General features: G+C 45.6%; 1 protein-coding gene across 1 annotated transcript in view; it reads left to right on the forward strand.

Moving 5' to 3' along the window:
• Positions 1 to 893: 893 nt before the first annotated feature.
• CFAP221 (cilia and flagella associated protein 221) overlaps positions 894 to 21,983 on the forward strand; it is a gene marked incomplete at its 3' end in the record, with an annotated part of 82,251 nt that continues 61,161 nt past the window's right edge. Inside the window, exons 1-5 of the mRNA XM_082841158.1 lie at positions 894 to 1,137; positions 3,721 to 3,821; positions 13,755 to 13,841; positions 14,002 to 14,100; positions 15,657 to 15,757. Coding sequence (XP_082697284.1) covers positions 999 to 1,137; positions 3,721 to 3,821; positions 13,755 to 13,841; positions 14,002 to 14,100; positions 15,657 to 15,757 — 527 coding nt within the window. The 5' untranslated portion in view covers positions 894 to 998. The remainder of the gene's footprint in view (positions 1,138 to 3,720; positions 3,822 to 13,754; positions 13,842 to 14,001; positions 14,101 to 15,656; positions 15,758 to 21,983) is intronic.

Raw genomic sequence — 21,983 nt, forward strand, 5'->3', positions numbered from 1 at the left:
GCAGCTGTGGGAGATATAAGGATGTGTGGGATTTGTAAAATGCCATCACAAGGCAATACATTATTAATGCCAGAAGTAGTGGAGGCAGCAATTGCTAAAGAACGTTAAGGGGCATTGAGATCAGTGTGAACTTTATGAAGGGAACTTTATGAAGGCAAGCCTGGCAAAGGGTGTGACGGAACCGGGACCCTCGGTCCTAGGACAGAGCTCCTAGGAAAGCACCCAGTGGCGGGGGAGGAGGTCTATGGCTCTCCACCTCCTCTCCCCAGAGGGGGGCCCAGGAAGGTGGCTCAAAAATGTCAGTGTCTCGGCTGCCCTGGTGGCGCAGTGGTTGAGAGTCCGCCTGCCGATTCAGGGGACACGGGTTCGTGCCCGGGTCCGGGAAGATCCCACATGCCACGGAGCGGCTGGGCCCGTGAGCCATGGCCGCTGAGCATGCGAGTCCGGAGCCTGTGTTCCGCAACGGGAGAGGCCACAGCAGTGAGAGGCCCGCGTACCGCAAAAAAAAAAAAAAAAAAAAAAAAAAAAAAAAATGCCAGTGTCTCCCAGTGTTGAAGGGTTTCATGGTCACATCCATCCAAGAAACTGATTCGGAGAAATCTCAGAAAGAAAAGCCCCGTTTAACTGCTGACTTCAATATTTTCCAAACTTCATCAACTGTGAGAGCCTCAGGAAGCATCAGGGCTACATTTTGGGAAAAGCTCTTGAACAGAATGAAGGACCACGGAAGGGTTTTGAGCAACGGCACGGCACTGGGTTCCATGTGTGACGCAAGATGAATGGGACCACCTGTGTGGGAACGGAGCGGCGAGAGAGGAGAGGCGGCGCGGGGGCGGGGGGGAGCCCTGAGCCACAGTAAACCACACAGTGACAAGAAGTACATTTGTCAAGGGTTGAGAAAAAACTGTGTGTGGTTTCCTGTGGATGATTATACGACTACTGTTTTCTTCCCAGGAAATGACCTTTGGCTCTAAAAAGAAGGCTCCATTTTTCATAAAATGGCAGCGGTGAAAACCCCCAGCAGAGAAGTAAAGAATGCTGAAGAACCATTTCATGATGTATCGCCCCTCCTTTTAAGGAGCCTAGTGGAGGAACCCAAGAAACCAAAAGAAGTACCTAATCACCTCCTGGAATCAAGTAGGTGGTTAGGAAACAGATTTGCTTTACAACTCACATCTTCCCAGAGGCTCCAAAGTCCAGAAAGCATAAAGGAATGTTGGGTGCTGATTTATCTGTATTGTTGTACAGGCTGGTGATAGTGTTCATCATTAAGAACAATGGTTCCATTTAGATCCATCCACTTCACTGGTAGACTTTTTTTTTTAATATTTATTTATTTTATTTATTTATTTATTTTTGGCTGCATCAGGTCTTAGTTGCAGCACATGGGATTTTCTGTTGCCGTGTGGGCTCTTCGTTGTGGTGCTCTGGCTTCTCTCTAGTTGTGGTGGCGGGTTTTCTCTCTAGTTGTGGCACTTGGGCTCCAGAGCGCGTGAGGTCTGTAGTTTGCGACACGCGGGCTCTCTCTTTGAGACGCGTGAGCTCAGTAATTGTGGTGCGTGGGCTTAGTTGCCTGGCCACATGTGGGATCTTGGTTCCCTTGACCAGAGATCAAACCCGCTTCCCCTGCATGGGAGGAGCGTGGAGTCTTATCCACTGGACAGCAGGGAAGTTCTGTAACTGGTAGACTTTTGTGGTGGAAATTGGTCGCCAAGTTCTGCCACCTCCACTTCCTCCAATATCTTTCCTCTCTGTCCCCATTGCATCCTCAGCAGGTCACCAGGACTATTTCAGGGCCCTCCTCCCTGGCCACACTCTTCACAGCCCTGGCATTGTCCTTCCTAGAATCCATGCTGGCTCCTGCCCCCATCCTGTTTGGATGCTCTCAGGGGATCCCCTGTGTGCAGTTCCTTTGCTTGGCACTTGGCCCTCTTTGCCGTCGGTCTAAGCCTGCCCACCCAGGGGCCCTCCAGTCCCCCAGCTCCGGCCATGCCTGTTACTCCTGCTTCTTCAAGGATACGTGCCTTTTCCCACGCGCATCCCTGAGCCTGGAAAGCCTGTTAAATCCTATGGCTGTTGTGCAGAAGGCTAATCATTTTGCCTGCGATCTTCTCACTGAATCCATCACATCATCATGATACCGTCTATGTCCATTTTACTGTTGGGGAAGCTGGGGTGGCCCACCTAAGCAGAAAGGTGGTGTTCAGCTGTTGCAGCCCAGTGTCCCGCTCCCTACGTCCCACGAGCTTGCTTCCCACTTGCCATTCAAGGCCCATCACAAATGCTGGAAATGCAGCATTTGCTGTGACTCTGTTGTCCCTGAAGAACACACTGAGTGCGAGTTAGTATACTTGACTATTTCTGGACATTAACAGAAAAATGCCCATTTTACATGTTTTGTGGCCCTACAAACAAAATCTTCAGCATTAAAAAAAATTACCAGGGGACTTCCCCGGTGGTCCAGTGGGTAAGACTCCACACTCCCAATGTAGGGGGCCCGGGTTTGATCCCTGGTCGGGGATCTAGATCCTGCGTGCATGCCGCAACTAAGAAGCCCACATGCCACAAGTAAGACCTGGTGCAGCCAAAATAAATATAAATAAATAAATTTTTTAAAAATTACCAAGTAATGTTCAATACTTAAAAGTAATTACCAATACTTACAAAGTTACCAAATAAACTACGGAGATCATAATCCCCCTGAGACCCCACCCTTACCCCAGTCCAGCCCTTCAGTTTGGCCCACAGTTGATGACAGTGACCATTCGCCCGCAGAGGAGAAAAACACCAAATGTTTCACACCCGCTGTAGATGGGTACGAAACATGGCGGGCGAAGGGTGGGGTCAGAGTGTCAGTGACTCACAAGATTTAGCTATAGCCAAAGGGGAAAGGTCATCATTTGTAGGAAACTGGACAGGGCATTCATACCGCAGGAGGCAGTTTACTGGTCGGAACCAGGCCTAGGTTTGATTTTTACAAAATGGAAAGAACGGGGGGTTATAAACAGATGCCTGGCGTGAAGCACGGAAGGCACGGAAAGGCTTGCGACCCAGTGTCTTCTCCACACATCTCAGTTCCTGCTGCGTGAAGAGCCGGGACAAGTTCTGTAGACCTGGACTCTTCTGTGAGCTCAGCTGTCCTAACCTTGTTCTCAAAACTGGGAGCAAAAAAAGACACTCACGTGACAAGAGCAGTTTGAGACTTTACCGTCCAGAGGCATAATTTTTCAGAGCCTTAGGATTACTCTGTATTGCACTGTAATTCAGTTCAGAGGAAATCAAATAATAGCAGTTAAATATGCAGTAATAAAATTAAACCCTTGCTGTTTGGATTCTTTGAAGTGGATATTCACTACATAATAAGCAATTGCAGTGTTATACAGAGAAAACACAGGGTGTGTGCTCTTCACAACCTTGTTTTATTATGAAGACTTGTATAAAATGTGTACAGAGCAAGTTATTTTAATGGATAATAATAAATGTGAATTTGTATTGTGATGATAATATCTCCCAAGTGATGTGTAAAAATAGAGGGAGAAGCAGTCCAGTTCTTGTGGAACAATCATTAATCTTGTTGGCAGCTGTATCCTCTGTCTGAAACCTTCGCAGGCTTAAAATACCCTAGATTAAAGGGAGCTCGTGTTGATAGGATCTTCTTTCATTTCATATACGTTTTTATGTCTAAACTCATGATATACTTAATCTGCATTGTTTTTATAGAGGTTTATGCAGATCTTCTGAATAATAAGGTCATACAGGCAAAACCTGGCATATTGCATTTTGGAGGCTATCAAGTAGAAAAACAACACCAGCAGATACTGGTAGGTACTTTAAAAAAATTTTTTTTTAAATTTCGTTGAAATATAGTTGATTTACAATGTTGTGATAGTTTCTGCTGTACAACAAAGTGATTCAGTTATACATATATATACATTCTTTTTCATATTCTTTTCCATTATGGTTTATCCCAGGATATTGAATATAGTTCCCTGTGCTCTACAGGAGGACCTTGCTGTTTCTCTCTTTAATAGTTTGCATCTGCTGACCCCAAACTCCCGATCCATCCCTCCCCCACCCCTGGGTAGGTACTTTCTAAGTGGGATAATTAATCATAATAATGAAATGCCATGAATGTTCTACATTTATATTACTCATTCATCTAAAGAGAAGCATAATCAGCAGAAGTGCAGATGTAAATTGGACCAGAAAGGTAGTTCTAGGATGAGAAATTTTAAAGTTGCATCAGTGTCCTTGGACAGCTTTCCTCCCCCTGCCAAAGGCTCCTCCCAGCACTCTCTCCAAACTGGTGCCGTTGCTGAGGGGCCAGGAACTGTGCTTTGCATCTCACGTGGTCCAGTTGTCTTTATACTAGCTTTGTGGAGGTTGTATTGTGGCTCTCTTTGTAGAGATGAGGAAACCGTGATTCCAGAATGTTAAATACAGTACTTGCCTCAAGAACACAGGGACAGAGACAGAGTGACTCTTAGGCTGCCTGCCTCTCAACCAGTGAACTTTTTTTTTTTTAAGATTTATTTTATTTATTTATTTTTTGGCTGTGTTGGGTCTCTGTTGCTGTGTACAGGCTTTCTCTAGTTGCGGCGTGCAGGCTTCTCATCGTGGTGGCTTCTCTTGTTGTGGAGCACGGGCTCTAGGCGCACAGGCTCAGTAGTTGTGGCGCACAGGCTGAACTGTTCCATGGCACGTGGGATCTTCCCGATCCAGGGCTCGAACCCGTGTCCCCTGCATCGGCAGGCGGGTTCTTAAGCGCTGTGCCACCAGGGAAGCCCCTCAAGTGCGCTTGCGCTCCACGCCTCTACCACCAGGGAAGGGGTGTCCCTTTCTTAGGAGCGCCCAGCGAAGTTTCCGTTTCGCCTGCTCAGGTCAGATGCCCAGGCCTAAATCAGTCACTGTGGCCAGAGACACTCTGGCCTGACCTGGGACAGCAGCTCCGCCGAAAGGGCTCCGGAAGGGACAGGTGAAAGGACGCACCGAGGAGTGGCTGAAGCTGTGGGGACAGCAGTCCACCGCAGAGCCACATGAGTCTGGGCCTTTCTGGCTCCCCGTCCTTGACCCGGATGTCCAGACTGGGGAGGGCCCGCGGTGGCTACAGCACTTCTAATCCGCCACGAAAAGGGGGCCTGAGCATTAAAGCAGCTGTAACGCCTCAGAGACCCCGCCGTGACCCTCCAAAGTCACACTGAGCAGGACGTCAGAACTACGGCAGCCGGCCGTGGAGCTGGGCTAGACTGGGCTGCGGGCATGTGCTGGAGTGGGGCCGATAGGCGTGGGCCCTCTCGTGTGGGCCCTGCGGCTCCGGCTTTGTGGATGGCGTCCCCGCGTTTACGCGCAGTGCGTTCTTATCAGCCATGTCTTTCACTTATTTATTTATTTTTGTTTTCACATAGCGTCTTTTCTAAAATTTTTTTAATTTAATTTTTATTTTATATTGGAGTATAGTTGATTTACAATGTATTCGTTTCAGGCGTACGGTGAAGTGATTCAGTTATACACATACGTATATCCACTCTTTTTTAGATTCTGTTCCCATATAGGTCATTACAGAGTGTTGAGTAGAGTTCCCTGTGCTGTACAGTAGGTCCTTGTTGATTATTTTATATATACAGTGTGTATATGTCAATCCCAAACTCCTCATTTATCCCTCCCGCCGAAACCGTGTCTTAAAGTGGATCATTTAGAGCCAGAATTCCAGCTATGGTGTTAGACTCATCCTCAGAGTGAGGAAAATCGCTGGAGGAAACTGACAAATGGTAAAGCTGTCAGGAAGTGAGGCCAGGTTCTATGGGGCAGACCCCTGCCGACAGAGAATGCAGCTTCCAGAGAATGCAGCGTCTGCGAGTCCTTACGCATCCAAGAGGGTGGAGAGAGAAGGGATCGGGAGAGGAGCCTGTTAGATGCCCAGTGCTTCCTCCTAGGAAAAGGGTCAGGATTTAAAACCGCAATTGGAAACTTTACCCCTCAGTCTATCAGGACACATTCCTTAGAACACAGCATCAAAGACCAAAGTTAATCATTCATTTTGGAACTTGCTTTTCCTGGTTATTAGGTTTGCTATCTAGATGATGGTAGGGTAAATCTAAAATAATTATTGTTCATAATTACTCATTGTTTGCAATGAGTGAACAATTCACTACCCGTTCCCACCCGCCTCACTCTCCTCATTCCTTTACCCACCCACCCCCAACCTGGGCAGCCACTGATCCACCTTGTGTTGGTATAGATTTGCCTATTCTGGACGTTTCACATAAGTGGAATCACACAACATGTGGTCTTTTGCGACTGGCTTCTTTCATTCAGCATGTTTTCCAGGCTCATTCAATTTGTAGCATGAATCAGTACTTCATTCCTTTTTATGGCCAAATAATATTCTGTTGTATGGCTTTATTACATTTTGTTTTGTTTAAAAAAATTTTTTATTGAAATATACTTGATTTACAATGCTGTGTTAGTTTCAGATGCACAGTAAAGTGATTCAATTATACATATCTATATAACTATATATATTCTTATTTTACATTCTCTTCCACTAAAGGTTATTGCAAGATATTGAGTATAGTTCCCTGTGCTATACAGTAGGTCCTTGTTGTTTATCTATTTTATATATAGTGGTGTGTATCTTTTAATCCCAAACTCCTAATTTATCCCTCCCCCACCTTTCCTCTTTGGGAGTCATAAGTTTGTTTTCTATGTCTGTGAGTCTGTTTCTGTTTTGTAAATAAGTTCATTTGTATCAAATTTTAGATTCCACATATAAGTGATATCATATGATATTTCTCTTTCTTTTTCTGACTGACTTCACTTAGTATGAGAATCTCTAGGTCCATCCATGTTGCTGCAAATGGCGTTATTTCATTCCTTTTTATGGCTGAGTGGTATTCCACTGTATATATGTACCACATCTTCTTTATCCATTCCTCTGTCAGTGGACATTTAGGTTGCTTCCATGTCTTGGCTGTTGTAAACAGTGTTGCTATGAACATTGGAGTGCATGTATCTTTTCAAGTTATGGCTTTCTCTGGTTATATGCCCAGGAGTGGGGTTGCTAGATGATATGGTAGCTCTATTTTTAGTTTTTTAAGGAACCTTCACACTGTTCACATTTCATCGGTTGATGGACGTTTGGATTTTGTCTTTGGGGCTGCTAGGAATAATGTCATCGTGGACATTCGTGTCCATGTGTTTTTTTTTTTTTTTTTTCGGTACGCAGGCCTCTCACTGTTGTGGCCTCTCCCATTGCGGAGCACAGGCTCCGGACGCGCAGGCTCAGCGGCCATGGCTCACGGGCCCAGCCGCTCCGTGGCATGTGGGATCTTCCCGGACCGGGGCACGAACCCGCGTCCCCTGCATTGGCAGGCAGACTCTCAACCACTGCGCCACTAGGGAAGCCCTATGTCCATGTTTTTGTGTGGATATATTTTTAATTCTCTCGGCTATATATTAAGAAGTGGAATTGGGTTGTATGGTATGCTAGTTTTCTGTGGCTGCCATCACAAATTACCACAAATTTAGGGGCTTAGAAAACTAGAAACTTATTCTGGAGACCAGAGACCGAAGTCAGCCGGGCCTCGCTCCTTCCACGGGCTCTTGGGAGGAATCTCTCCTTGCCTCTTCCAGGTTGTGGTGGCTCTAGGTGTTCTTTGTTTTGAGGCTTCATGACCCTAAACCTTGGCCTCCATCTTCACATGGCTTCTCCTCCCACTCCCTTTTGTCTTCTCTTCTGTCTCTAAAAGGATACTTGTCGTTGGACTTAGGGCCCATCCGGGTAATCCAGGATGATCTCATCTCAAGGTCCTTAACTTAATAGCATCTGCAATCAGTCTTTTCCCAAATAAGGTCACATTCACAAGTTCCAGTTATTAGGGTGTGGCTGTATCTTTTTGAGTTCACCATTCAACTTACTGTTGTTCTATTTGCATTTCCTTAATCACGAATGATGTTGAGCATCTTTTCATGAGCTTACTGGTCACATTGCACCAAAGGCTTGTGGTAGAGAAGCCATTTGGGATAGCCTAAGAGCAAAGTGAGAGGTGGGGAGCTGACACCCAGGGCATAGAGGGAGACGAGGAGAGAGGCTCGGAGGGAAAGCATGTGGCATATTTGGAGACCAGTGTGAGGTCTGCTTTACCTAGATCGTAGGCTTTTTGGAGAGAGGTAAAAACTTCATTCTGCTGAAGAACAGAGGCCGTCTCTGTCTTTTGTACAACACAATGCCTAACACACACAAGGCACTCAATAAACACTTGTCAAGATATTGAACTCACTTTATTGGAAGAGAGTGACTTGGTAGAGACTCGTGAATTCCAAGTAAATACAGGCTAGCATCTAAATAATCACACTGCTTCTATCAGACATTGAAACAAGCAGAAATGGATACAAGTACAAAATTATTTCATCTTAATAACATTCTGGGAGAGCCAGCCTCCTGTTTCTATCAGCAAACTTAAGCAGAAACCTAAGGGAATTACCTTGAAACTCTTGCCAAACAAGGGGGGGAAATCCAACTCTGCCTTTATCTCGGTTTTGTTACAGGAAACGGTGTAAATTACCCAAGAATGGAATGATTGAATGTGTATTTAAAAGGACAATAAATTGTTCATTAACATTTGAGATTGATCCAGATCTGGTTAAAGGCTTTAAAGCCTTTTACTTGGATTCATATCAAAATCAATCTTTCGATTTAAAAGTTGAAATAATGGCTCCCACTTTTCTCAAAACCAAGACCTCTTAAAATCCCTTTCCCTCTGCGGAAAGACGTTGTCTGGGAAACTATATTTATTAAGGAAATAATTAATCAGTTTTCCCATGAGACAACCAGTGTTACTGTGGCCAGCCCCAAACAAAGTTGTCAGCCTCTACAGCCTTATCTTATGCAGAGCAGCATTCCCTTCAGGCTTTCTGCAATAATTGTATTAGTTTTCAGGTCCCTGTTGCAGCATTCAGAGACACCCCTGCCCCAGGATCTTGGTTCTCAAACTGGAGCCACGAATCCCAATGGCTTCTAGTCAGTGTGCGAGGGTGGGGACTTGAAGCTACAGTGTAAAAAAACATGGTGCATCCTTCTGGAGCATCAATTTTACTCTCCCATTTTGGAGAAATGCAGTATAGAGCAAAATTTTAGAGTAAAATCCATTACCAACCTGCATTTTAAGGTAAAACTGTTACTGACCAGGGTTCTTGGACTCCGTAATCAGTAGAAATTAATAGGAGGCCAGAGGAGACATTCAGGCAAGGCTTTACTGGGGCCCTTGCTGTAGCAGGGGGGAGCGAGAACAGGTAGCCGGTTCCCTGTTCCCTTTCTGGCTCCTCGAGGCGGTGCGGGCTGGTTCCTTATATGGGGTGAGGCTAGGGGCAGGTCCAGGGGTCGGGCCTGAGGGGTGGCCTAGGTGCTCTGCCCACCCCCTTGGTGAGCTGCGTGCAGGCATCCTACGCAGGGCCCTGCTTTTGCTCCTGGCTCCTCAGAAGTGGCAGTTGGGTTTTTTTGTTTGTTTGTTTTTTGTTTTTCTTTGGTCTTTTTGTATCTTGTCCACAATTTGCCCCAGCTACACATGCACGCAGTTATTTTTAGTCCCTTATAGTTTCTTTGTATCTGTTGCTCCAGGAGACGTCTGTCCCCGTGCCAGCACTGCAGCAAAGGGTCCCAGGTCCCAGGTCCCAGCCTGTCTCAAAACACTTTAAAGAACTTATAGAGCTGCTTCCATTTTGCCCCCAGATCCCTGGCGTTGGGTATTAACCTCTGAGAAGCTGTGTCCCTGAAGGGAGGGGTCGAAGGACCCCGACTTGGAGGCTGAGCTGTGTTTGGAAAATACTATGATTAGTGCCCGGGGTTGAAGGTTAGGCCCGACGCTCTGCCCAGTGGAGGGGCTGGAAGGAAGGAGCAGAGTGGGGACGGAGGGGCGGGAGCTCTGAGCAGCCCTTGGGAGAGCCCTGTGACCCTTGAGTGCCTGGTTGGTGGTCCCATGCTTGCTTGCCTGTTCTGGGGGCCCGTTCTGAAACACTGAAGCGGGGGCTGTCAGTTGGGGCCCGGCGGGGTCAGGGGAGGGAGTGTCAAGGTCGTGAGGACCCACGGGGCCAGGAGAAGGTCAGCTCCCAGGGGCGCAGAGAGCTTGCAGGGGGAAGTAAGGACATCTATTGACCCCAGAATTGCGGGACAGAATAGGGTTTTAGGTGAGTTTATCTTGTCTCGCCTCAAGGGCAATCCTGGGTTGCTCACGTTTTCAAATAAACTTTAAATATTAATTTAACATACACTTTCTAAACACTTGATCTTCCCAAGGCTTTTTTTCCCCTTTCAATGATGATTATTTCACCCCCAGTTTTAGTTATAAATGAAAAGGCAGGAATGCCATTTTAGCCCTGAAAGCATATTACTTTTTAAAAAGAAATCAAACTGACCTGCTGACAAAGTGTAAAAAAAAAAAGATAGATAGGGAATGTAGTTCGGGTACTGAGACATCCTGAGCTCTGAGACGGGAAGAGCCCTAGGTTCCAGGCATCCTGGGCTCCAGCATACCAGTGTCTCCTGGAAGGACCATTCTCCTGGGTAGGAGATCCAGGAGCCCACACCTCACCAAGATTCCCCCATGCAGAACCCCTGGAGGTCAAGAGAGGCCTGGGCAACTTTTATTTTTTCAGGCTTCTCACATATTAAAGAGATATGCCAGACTTCCCCGGTGGCACAGTGGTTAAGAATCTGCCTGCCAATTCAGGGGACACGGGTTCAGGCCCTGGTCCGGGAAGATCCCACATGCCACGGAGCAACGAAGCCCGTGCAGCACAACTACTGAGCCTGTGCTCTAGAGCCCGCAAGCCACAACTATTGAGCCTGCATGTTGCAACTATGAAGCCCACATGCCTAGAGCCCGTGCTCTGCAACAAGAGAAGCCACTGCAATGAGAAGCCCGTGCACCACAACAAAGAGTAGCCCCCGTTCACCGCAACTAGAGAAAGCCTGCGCACAGCAGCGAAGACCCAACACAGCCAGAAATAAATTTTAAAAAAAAGTAATTTTAAAAATAAAATTAAAAAAATAAAGAGATATGCCATGTTGCTGCAAACGGCAATATTTCCTTCTTTTTTATAGCTGAATAATATTCCATTATATGTGTGTACCACATCTTCTTTATCCATTCATCTGTTGATGGACATTTAGGTTTGCAGCAACATGGATGGACCTAGAGATTATCATACTAAGTGAAGTAAGGCAGAGAAAGACAGATATTGTATCACTTATATGTGGAATCTAAAAAAAAATACAAATCAACTTATTTACAAAACAAAAACAGACTCATAGACAAAGAAAATAAGCTTATGGTTACCAGAGGGGAAAGGGGATGGGGGAGGAGATAAATTAGGAGTTTGGGATTAACAGATACACACTACTGTGTATAAAATAGATAAATAACAGGCTTTTACTGTATAGCATAGGGAACTATTTTCATTATCTTGTAATAATCTATAATGGAAAAGAATCTGAAGCTTGAATTTGACACTTGAAACTAACACAGTATTGTAAATCAACTATAGTTAAATTAAAAAATTTTTTAAAAGATATGCCAAAACAGGGTCACAAAAATTGTGGTCCTTTAAGAATATTCACAGGTGAACAGATAACTAATAAGAACCTGCTGTATAAAAAAGTAAAATAAGATAAAATTCAAAAACATATATTCACAGGTGACAAATGAGAACTTTTAACAAATGCAAGCATTGGTATAATCTCATCAAGAGATTGTGTCTTAAGTCTGACTTAGGGCCTCAGTGAACTCGAGGCCTTGGGCAGTGGCCGTGTGACAGGCTCAGCCTCTGGCCTGGACTTTGGAGACCAAGAGCCTCTTAGCTGTCCTCTGGCCCAGGTGAAGGCCACATCCCAGAACCCAAGGTCCTTGCTCTCCTTTCATGTAGAGGAAGGAAAAACCCCTCTACTCAGAGACCTTGTTAACTTACCCAGCAGGTTGTCCTGCCTTGAACGAGGGCCTCCTCCCGACCCCATGAGAGAACTCCTGACTTTGTGTTCTTTTTTATCAGCCCTAGCAATGGATTGGAGGCTGTCCTCTCCACACTTCTTTTCCTGATTTTTTGACTGCCTTAGTGTCACCAGGTCCCCAGGACAAGTGGCATGTAATTAGAGAAACTGGGAGTGGGTGGGTGGCTGGCTTCTTAGCTCAGCTGAACCACAGGACTAAGTTGAGTTCAACAAAAAGGTGCACAGGTAACCAGTCAGGGCAGGAGGAGGGGAGTGTGCAAGGCCATGCCGGGGGGTACCTGGGGCTGTAGCTCTGGAAAAGTCTTAGGTTGGGCAGAGACACATGGGCATATTTCAGTATTCTTTAAGTGGTGTTGTGTTTATTTTATTATTCGTTAAGTGGTGTATGGTAGATTTTGAATCTCTTAAAGTGTTTAAACGTGCACTGAAGCCAGAGCAATCTTGAGAAAGAAAAAATGGAGCGAGAGGAATCAGGGTCCCTGACTTCAGACTATACTAGAAAGCCACAGTAATCAAAACAGTATGGAACTGGCACAAAAACAGACACACAAATCAATGGAACGGGATAGAAAACTCAGAGATAAACCCACACACGTATGGTCACCTTATTTTTGATAAAGGAGTCAAGGATATATAATGGAGAAATGACAGCCTCTTGGATAAGTGGTGCTGGGAAAACTGGACAGCCTCATGTAAAAGAATGAAATTAGAACACTCCCTAACACCATACACAAAAATAAACTCAAAATGGATTAAAGACCTAAATGTAAGGCCAGACACTGTAAAACTCTTAGAGGAAGACATAGGCAGAACACTCTCTGACATAAATCACAGCAAGATCTTTTTGGATCCACCTCCTAGAGTAATAATGAAATAATGCCATTTGCAGCAACATGGTTGGACTTAGAGATTATCATACTTAGTGAAGTAGGTCAGACAGAGGAAGACAAATACCATATGATATCACTTATATGTGGAATCTTAATGATACAAATGAATTTATTTATGTACAAAACAGAAATAGACTCAGAGACATAGAAAACAAACTTATGGGGACTTCCCGCGTGGCACAGTGGTTAAGAATCTGCCTGCCATTGCAGGGGACACAGGTTCGATTCCTGGTCCAGGAAGATCCCACATGCCATGGAGCAGCTAAACCGGTGCTCCACAACTGCTGAAGCCCACGCGCCTAGAGCCCGTGCTCTGCAACAAGAGAAGCCACCGCAATAAGAAGCCTGCGCACCAATGAAGAGTAGCCCCCGCTGGCTGCAACTAGAGAAAGGCCGCGCGCAGCAACGAAGACCCAATGCAGCCAAAATAAAAAAAAAAAAAAAAAAAAAAAAAAAATCATAAAAAAAAACCCTTATGGTTACCAAGGGGAAATGTTGGGGGGAGAAATAAATTAGGAGTTTGGGATTAATATATACACACTCCTATAGATAAAATAAACAACAAGGATCTACCGTATAGCGCAGGGAACTCTACTCAATATTCTGTAATGACCTAAATGGGAAAATAATCTGAAAAAGAATAGATATATGTATAACTGAATCACTTTGCTGTACACCTGAAATTAAGGCAACATTGTAAATCAACTATACATCAGTATAGAATAAAAATTTAAAAAATAATAAAAGTGCACCGTATCTCCTCACATCCCTTTAGGAACAAGATGAGGTAAAGATAAATGAGGAGGTGCATGTGCAGGTAGATAAAGCAGTGTATTCATGTGAATGCTTCTTTTTCTCTCCAGCACGTGGTCAATATTTGCAATGAAGATTTACACGTTCATATTTTACCCCCACAAACCAAACACTTTCAGATCAAATATGTGAAAAAGGTAAGTGTCCCTGGGGGGCATATTCTCCCAAGGTGTTCATTGCCAGGTATGGTTTTGTGTGCCGCAGGTCTGCCCGGGGCGGCATGTAGCATGTTGTCCCCGTGGTCCTGCTCCCTTGGGCGCTGGGGCTCCTCCGGACAGGAACCCCCTTGTCTTCTAGGAGCACCGCCTTATCCCTGGCTTGTCCCTCACGGTCACCGTTACATTTACTCCAGATGAGTGGCGATACTACTATGATTGCATCCGCATTCACTGTACGGTATGTCCCTTAATATCAGGGGTTTTTTGGGGCTTGGGGGTGGCATCAAACCTTACATCTTCAAGGGAAGAAGAGAGACGGAGTGACAAGTATGAAGTTTCTCAGCCTGATGCCTTGGGCAGCCGGTCTGAGTGGCTTGAGGGTCCTGGTCCGGTGACGTGGGTCCCAGCTGGGGAAGCTCCAGGCTGCCGAGAACTGGGGCAGAGCCAGAGACACTGCTTGCTGCAGGTTCCCACCTGCCCTGGCCTAAAAATCTCATTTATCTTGTGGTGCTGGGAGTTGAGGAAGGCTTGTCAAATAACTTAAACATCGTCCTTTAAGAGCTAGGTGAGAAGATCAGCAACAACCCCGAGCTGTCACTGGGCACCAGCAGCAAATGTTCTCCGAGGCAGCCCTGGGGGTCTGCAGGGAGGCTACTTGTGTGGTCCGACCCCAGAGGCTGTGCTGTAGGAGCTCTCGAAGGCCTTTTCCAGGTCACCTAATTCATCCCCGGCCTCCAGCCTCCAGCCCCACGTGCTGTCAGTCCTTCCCTTAAAACTGGCACCTCCACACCCCTCCGCTCTGGGTTCCACGCCCAGCCCTTACAAGTTGAGAAGCCTTAAGGTTAAGGAAATTTACCTTTTCAAAATTAAAGTGGAAGAGTGTGCTTTAGTAACAGATGAGTCTCAGTTTTTAAAAAGAGGGGGAAAAAAAACTAAAAATGAAACCAGAATAGTGCTTTCAGGAGGAATATTCTGTACCAAGAACAAAAATCCTTAGGACAGGCATTGCGTAGAGCACCAGGGCAGGTGTCCTGCTACTTCATAGCAATGCTATTAGTACCTTGTATTTATGTGGTGCCTTAAACTTTTTAAGGCCAGTGTCTGCTTTAATTCTCAAAAATACCTTTAAAGAAAGGTGGCCTTATCCCCACTTGAAAGCAAAGGAAGAAACGAGCTGTGGAGAGGTCAGAGGTCTTACTCAAGGTCACGCACTGTGCAGGTCTAGAAGCAGGCCTCTGTGCCTCTGGCTGGTCCAGTGCTTACTCTTCGGCACTGTCTGGATCAGCTGATTCTGTGCTGGTTTCTGTTTATCTCAGGCCGCTCACAATTGTGTTTCCCTATAACTTTCTGAAATCGAAACAGATGACTGTTTTCATCTCTACGTGAAGGCATCATTAGCTTTCCTGGATAATATTGAATATCATTTCAGTGAAATACGCTAAAAATTTTCTATACTTTGTTTATAGCTAAGAAAACTCAATATTTCAACTGTTATATTTAAGCACTCAGTGTTTTTTTTTTAAGGAAATGTTTTCCCTTTTTTTCTGGAGGTATTTTTTAATGATAGAAAACAAGATAAGAAATACAGGATCTACAAATTCATCTTTGAAAATTATAGCCTTGGGACTTCCCTGGCAGTCCAGTTGTTCCAAAGCAGGGGGCGTGGGTTCAACCCCTGGTCGGGGAACTAAGTTCCCACATGCTGCGAGGTGCAGCCAAAAACAAAGAAAAAGAAAAAAAGAAAATTATAGTCTTAAGCATATGGTAAACTTGACTTTTTCCCATTAATTTTAGGGAGATGAGACTTTGCTTGTCCCCATCCACGCCTATCCTGTCATGAATAGACTGGACTTTCCCTCATTTATAAATCTATCAAATGTTCTACTTGGTGAAAGGTACGTTATCAAAATGAATTACCAAACTGTCATGGGATGTGCAAAGTTAAGAGAGACTCACATAGATAAAAACTTAGATTTCTGTTTTTCCTAATGGAAAGTCTTCCTTCTAGCTGAGTTAGACTGGACTTGTAGTTGCAAAGGCAAAGCAAACAACCGACAAACAAACCCAACCGCGTCAAAATATCGTTAAGCAAGAAAGGAATTTCTTGGGTCATCAACCTGAAAGGTGCAAGACGGCACGCACCTTCAGGCGTGGCTGCGTCTAGGGGTTTAACAGGGGTTGCTGGGACCTGACCCTCCCCGGATCTTGGTTTTGCTGCCCTGCGCAGGCTTCTTTCTCCACAGGCTCCCCTTCACAGGGCAGGGTAGCTGCCAGAAGGTCCAAATACTGTTGGCAACAGCGGTAGTTGGAGGGCCTGCAGGGTTGGGAGTATTAGTGTCGGAGTCCCAGGGAGGCATCTCATGCCTGTGCATTAACCAGCATGTGTTTTTGGACGGAATGGCCACAGGGAAGGCCAAGACCCTGGACAGTCACTATGGAAGCCAAATCTCAAATCCGCCCTCCTTGTTGGGAAAATAGTTGATGACTCTAGTTGTATTTCAAGGTGTGTCTTGTTTCAGCAGTAAATATTTACTAAATACCCACTACCAGGCACAGTGCTGTCTGTCCCTAGGGACATAAAGAAGGTGACTAGTGAGCTGTTAGATACCGAGATACAATGGCCATGCCGGTTGTTAAAATCTTGTTAAACGCTGAAATATTTCTGTACTGGTTGGGAAATATATACTGTCCTGAGCCCCCAATCCCTCCCTGCCATCTGCTTGGCCCCTCTCCTGCCGCCCCTCACCTCCAATGATTCTGTAACTAAGTTGTTAATACCTAGCCATCTGGTGGTGGTGGGGTGGGGGGGAACGGACCTGCAGGACCTGGCTCCAGCTTTGTATCCACACTAGTGGCGCACTGCCCGTGAAGTCCTGTTTGGGTGATGTTTGGAATATCACCTGTGGTAAAAAGATGAATAGACAAAAGTTCTCATTCTGAAGGTCTTAAAGTCTGATGGGGACAGAACCACGTCACTGATTAATTACACCGCGTGCCAGTGTTGTAATCAGGGCACACACGGGGTCTCGTGCAGGAGGGATGGGGAAGGTCCTCACGCCTAAGCAGGGGACGTCCGGTTATCCTATCCGGTTAGCCACCACGGGGCAGGCTGTGAGGGTGGCATTCCAAGCAGGGAAACAGCACGCACAAAAGCACAGTGGTGGCAAAGAGTGTGGACTACGTCTTGCAGGTGATGAAGCCACCCAGTAGCTGGTAGATACTAGATGCCTTGTGGTCTAGGCCCAGACAGTGAGCAAAGACTGTGGGCTTCAGCCTGTGTTTGGGGGTGAAAGCAAGTTCAGGTGCCTGCAGGCAGCTCTGAGCAGGGGATACAAGTTGCTAGTGACTGGGTAGTAGAGGTAGAGAGGGGGCAACTGAAGCTTTTTGGTGCTGGCGGGGGACCAAGGTGTATGAGCTTCAGAGCCCTTGAATGAAACTCACCATCTAGATCTGAACAATCGCGTTGGTTCAGCTGACGTGAGATCCCATCCCCCGCCCAGCGGCTTCGCATGAGCTTCTGATGCACCGTCTCTCTTTACTTATTTTTTTAAAAACAGCTCTTTAAGAATTGTCAATAAGGGACTTCCTTGGTGGTCCAGTGGTTAAGACTCTGCACTTCAAATGCAGGGGATGTGGGTTTGATCCCTGGTCAGGGAACTAAGATCCCTGCACGGTGTGGCCAAAAACTAAAATAAAAATAAAATAAAATAAAAATTCCCCCCCAAAATAATTGTCAATAAATTATACATACAAAAGGGGCTAATAGAGGTGAATCCCTCCTGGCAGGACCCACTCACTCTATGCATTTTGAGGCCAAACATAGCTATTTCCTTTAAATGGGTGAATAAGCAATTTTTAACCAAAATTGAAGTGGCAGGAAACAACTAACTTCCTAGTTCATCTGTCTTCCTCCCTCCCTCCCTCCCTCCCTCTCTCCCTTCCTCTCTCTCTCTCCCTGTTTTTCTTTCTTTCCCTCCACAAATCACTCCTTGTCTGGACCGTAAGCAAGGCTGTTGAGGTTGAGAGCCCTGGTCCATAGGCAGGAGGAAATGATGCAGAAATCAGCCTTGGTTCTTCTTCTTATTTTTTTTAGTGGGGTATAATTGCTTTACAATGTTGTGTTAGTTTCTGCTGTACAACAAAGTGATTCAGCCATACATGTACATACATCCCCTCCCTCTTGGACCTTCTTAACAGATAAATCTGCCCACTTCCCTGGAGGCGTCTCCCAAGCTGTTTTATACATCATGCCCTTCATTTGTAATCAGAATGAAAATTTCAGCTAAACAGTTTATGAAGCTGAGTTACTGTGTGTAACACTGTGATATTTTAAAAATTTTTCAAAAGATAAGTGTGCTACTTTGTTTCTCCAAGCATTCTGGCAGCAGCGCCTTCCCAAGACTTGATGCACTTGACTTAATGGCTTTTCCCCAACTTTTAACTATGCAAACTGCCCAGCACTGCATTCCATCCACAATGTCTGGCGTCGGGGGCGGTGGTGCTGGTGACTATTTGAAAGGGTTTTCACCTGAAATGTCCTCTGTTAATCCTAAGCCGCCTTGGGGGTTGAAGGTATTATTTGGGTAGGTTCTTTATTCAACATTCATTCATTTAACAAACCTTTATTGAAAGTCTACTATGTGCCAGGCACAATGGTAGGTACTAAGGATGTAGAGGTGATTAAACCCTCATCTCATGATTAAATAGACAATTCTTTATTTGTATTTTATTGAAGTATAGTTGATTTACAATGCTGTGTTAATTACTGCTGTATAGCAAAGTGATTCATATATATATATATATATATATATACACACACACACACACACACACATTCTTTTTTTTTTTTTCTGGCCACACCACATGATATGCGGGATCGTAGTTCCCCAAGCAGGGATCAAACCCGTGCCCCCTGCAGTGGAAGTGTGGAGTCTTAACCACTGGACCACCAGGGAAGCTCCCTATACACACATTCTTTTTCATAGTCTTTTCCATTATGGTTTATCACAGGATATTGAGTAGAGTTCCCTGTGCTCTGCAGCAGGACCTTGTTGTTATCCATCCTCTATGTACTAGTTTGCACCTGCTGACCCCAAACTCCCACTCCTTCCCCCCACACCCCACTCCTCAGCAACCACAAGTCTGTTCTCTATATCTGCAAGTCTGTTTCTGTCTCGTAAGTTCATTTGTGTCATATTTTAGATTCCACGTATAAGCGGTATCATATGGTATTTGTCTTTCTTTTTCTGACTTACTTCACTTAGTATGAGGATCTCTAGGTCCATCCGTGTTGCTGCAAATAGCATTATTTCATTATTTTTTATGGCTGAGTAGTATTCCATTGTATATGTACTACATATTGTTTATCCATTCCTCTGTCGATGGACACTTATGTTGCTTCCATGTCTTGTCTATTGTAAATAGTGCTACTATGAACATGGGGGTGCATGTATCTTTTTGAATTACAGTTTTGTCTGGATATATGCCCAGGAGTGGGATTGCTGGAGCATATGGCAGCTCTATTTTTAGTTTTTTAAGGAGCCTCCATACTGTTCTCCATAGTGGCTGCACCAATTTACATTCCCACCAACAGTGTAGGGGGTTTCCCGTTTCTCCACACCCTCTCCAGCATTTATTGTTTGTAGACTTTTTGATGATGGCCATTCTGACCTGTGTGAGGTGGTACCTCGTTGTAGTTTTGATCTGCATTTCTTTAATAAGTAGTGATGATGAGCATCTTTTCACATGCCTCCTGGCCATCTGTATTCTTCTTTTTTTTTTTTAAATAAATTTATTTATTTATTTTTGGCTGCTTTGGGTCTTCGTTGCTGCACGCGGGCTTTCTCTAGTTGCAGCGACTGGGGGCTACTCATCATTGCCGTGCGCAGGCTTCTCATTGCAGTGGCTTCTCTTGTTGCGGAGCATGGGCTCTAGGTGCATGGGCTTTGGTAGTTGTGGCACGTGGGCTCAGTAGTTGTGGCGCACGGGCTTAGTTGCTCTGCAGCATGTGGGATCTTCCCAGACCAGGGCTCGAACTCATGTCCTCTGCATTGGCAGGCAGATTCTTAACCACTGTGCCCCCAGGGAAGCCCTGTATGTCTTCTTTGGAGAAATGTCTATTTGGGTCTTCTGCCCATTTTTCGATTAGGAGGTTTGCTTTTTTGTTGTTGAGTTGTTTGAGCTGTTTGTTAACTGGACGATTCTAATTTCTAATTCAGTGTGTTCTGAGGAAGGACACGTAACCCAGCTCAGTGTGAAGTGAGTTGGGGGCAGGTGGGACAGTGGAGCTCAGACAAGACTTCCTAGAGGAGAGTGCACCTTTTGAAGCGTGACTAGACATCAGGCAGCGGAAGGGAGCAGGAGGGAAGAAGGGTGTTTCAGGCAGTGTGGAGGCTTGGGCACAGGCAGAGGTGTGGATGGAACGGCACCTGTGGACCGCTCTGGGGCGTTCGTGAGCCTGGACCTGGGTTATCAGCGCTGTGGCAGGGCAAGGGCTGAGCGAGAAGGGCCTCAGAGGCTTTGCTGGCAAAGGTGGATTTCACTGAGGCCACCACTGAACAAGGGAAGCAGAGAAATGCACGGTCGTGTGTACCTTGTAGAAACTGCACTCTGGGGACTTCCCTGGTGGTCCAGCGGCTAAGGCTCGGTGCTCCCAATGAGGGGCCCAGGTTTGATCCCTGGTCAGGGAACTAGATCCCGCATGCATGCCGCAGCTGAGTCCACGTGCCGCAGCTAAGACCAGCGCAGCCAAATAAATATTTTTTAAAAAGAAACCGCTTCTCTTTGAAATTTGGGGCATATTATATTGCATGTGATTGTCAGACTTTTAAGAGTTTGACTTTTCAAAGCTTACATTCACGTCATATTTGTGTGGGCTTATGTGACTATAGTAAAACTGTTTTGTACCATTCTTTAAAATTTGCTTATAAGAGGTAAAAATACTACAACGATCATCAGAAGTATAATCATTTCACTGGTGTCTTTGAGCTAATGGATTGTATCTGAAAGCTATGTGAAAGCCAGGCGTTGAATAGAAGAGATTGCGAATTGAAACAGTGTTTTTATTTATTTACTTATTTATTTACTTATTTATTTATTATACAGCGGGTTCTTATTAGTTATCTATTTTATACATGTTAGTGTATATATGTCCATCCCAATCTCCCAATTCGTTCCACCCCCACCCCCCGCCCACTTTCCCCCCTTGGTGCCCATACGTTTGTTGTCTACATCTGAAACAGTGTTTTTAATTAATTATAAATATTGCTGACATATTGTTTATTTTAAAATTTGGATTTTTTTTTTTTTTTTCGGTACGGGGGCCTCTCACTGTTGTGGCCTCTCCCGTTGCGGAGCACAGGCTCTGGACGCACAGGCTCAGCGGCCATGGCTCACGGGCCCAGCCGCTCCGCGGCATGTGGGATCTTCCCGGACCGGGGCACGAAGTCGTGTCCCCCGCATCGGCAGGCAGACTCTCAACCACTGCGCCACCAGGGAAGCCCAAAATTTGGATTTTTTTATACTCTTTACCTACCTCAGTTATCAGTGAGTTTCAGAAGGGGGCTTTGAAGTATAATCTTATGTTCTACTTGATACTGTAGCAATTTCTATATATAGTATAACAACTCTATTAAATAAATACATCATGTACTTAACACTGCTGTGGAGAGGGGCCTGGGACACCTCAAAATCAGGCACTGATCGCAAGTATTTAAATGTAGTCGTGGGGCCTTAGGTTCCTTAGAAGCAGAAACAAGGATTCGTTGCACCTGACTTACTAAGGCATAACCCATAAAGGAGTGCAGGACAGGGATGGGGGTGCCCAGCCCCTCAGCCAAGGGCACTTCTCTGGAGAAGGTCAAGGGTGAGTCCTCAGCGCCAGCCCTCCCAGAGCCGGGCGATGGGTCCACCAGCTGGCCAAGGGGAGGGCACGCAGCAGCACCACAAATCCACAGCAGGCGGACAGCCCCTTGATTCACACACTCGCCTGTCCACCCTCCGTCCGGCTTCATTGGGCTCTGGAATTGTCCTTCTCTGGAGTGATGGTGTGGATTTGTGTGAGGTTGAGCTGATGTGAGCTGCTGCCTGGCAGAGGGGACGGTCTTCCGGTGGACGGTGTCA

The sequence above is a fragment of the Leucopleurus acutus genome (assembly GCF_964270905.1).
Source record: "Leucopleurus acutus genome assembly, chromosome: 6".
Classification (NCBI taxonomy): Eukaryota; Metazoa; Chordata; class Mammalia; order Artiodactyla; family Delphinidae; genus Leucopleurus; species Leucopleurus acutus.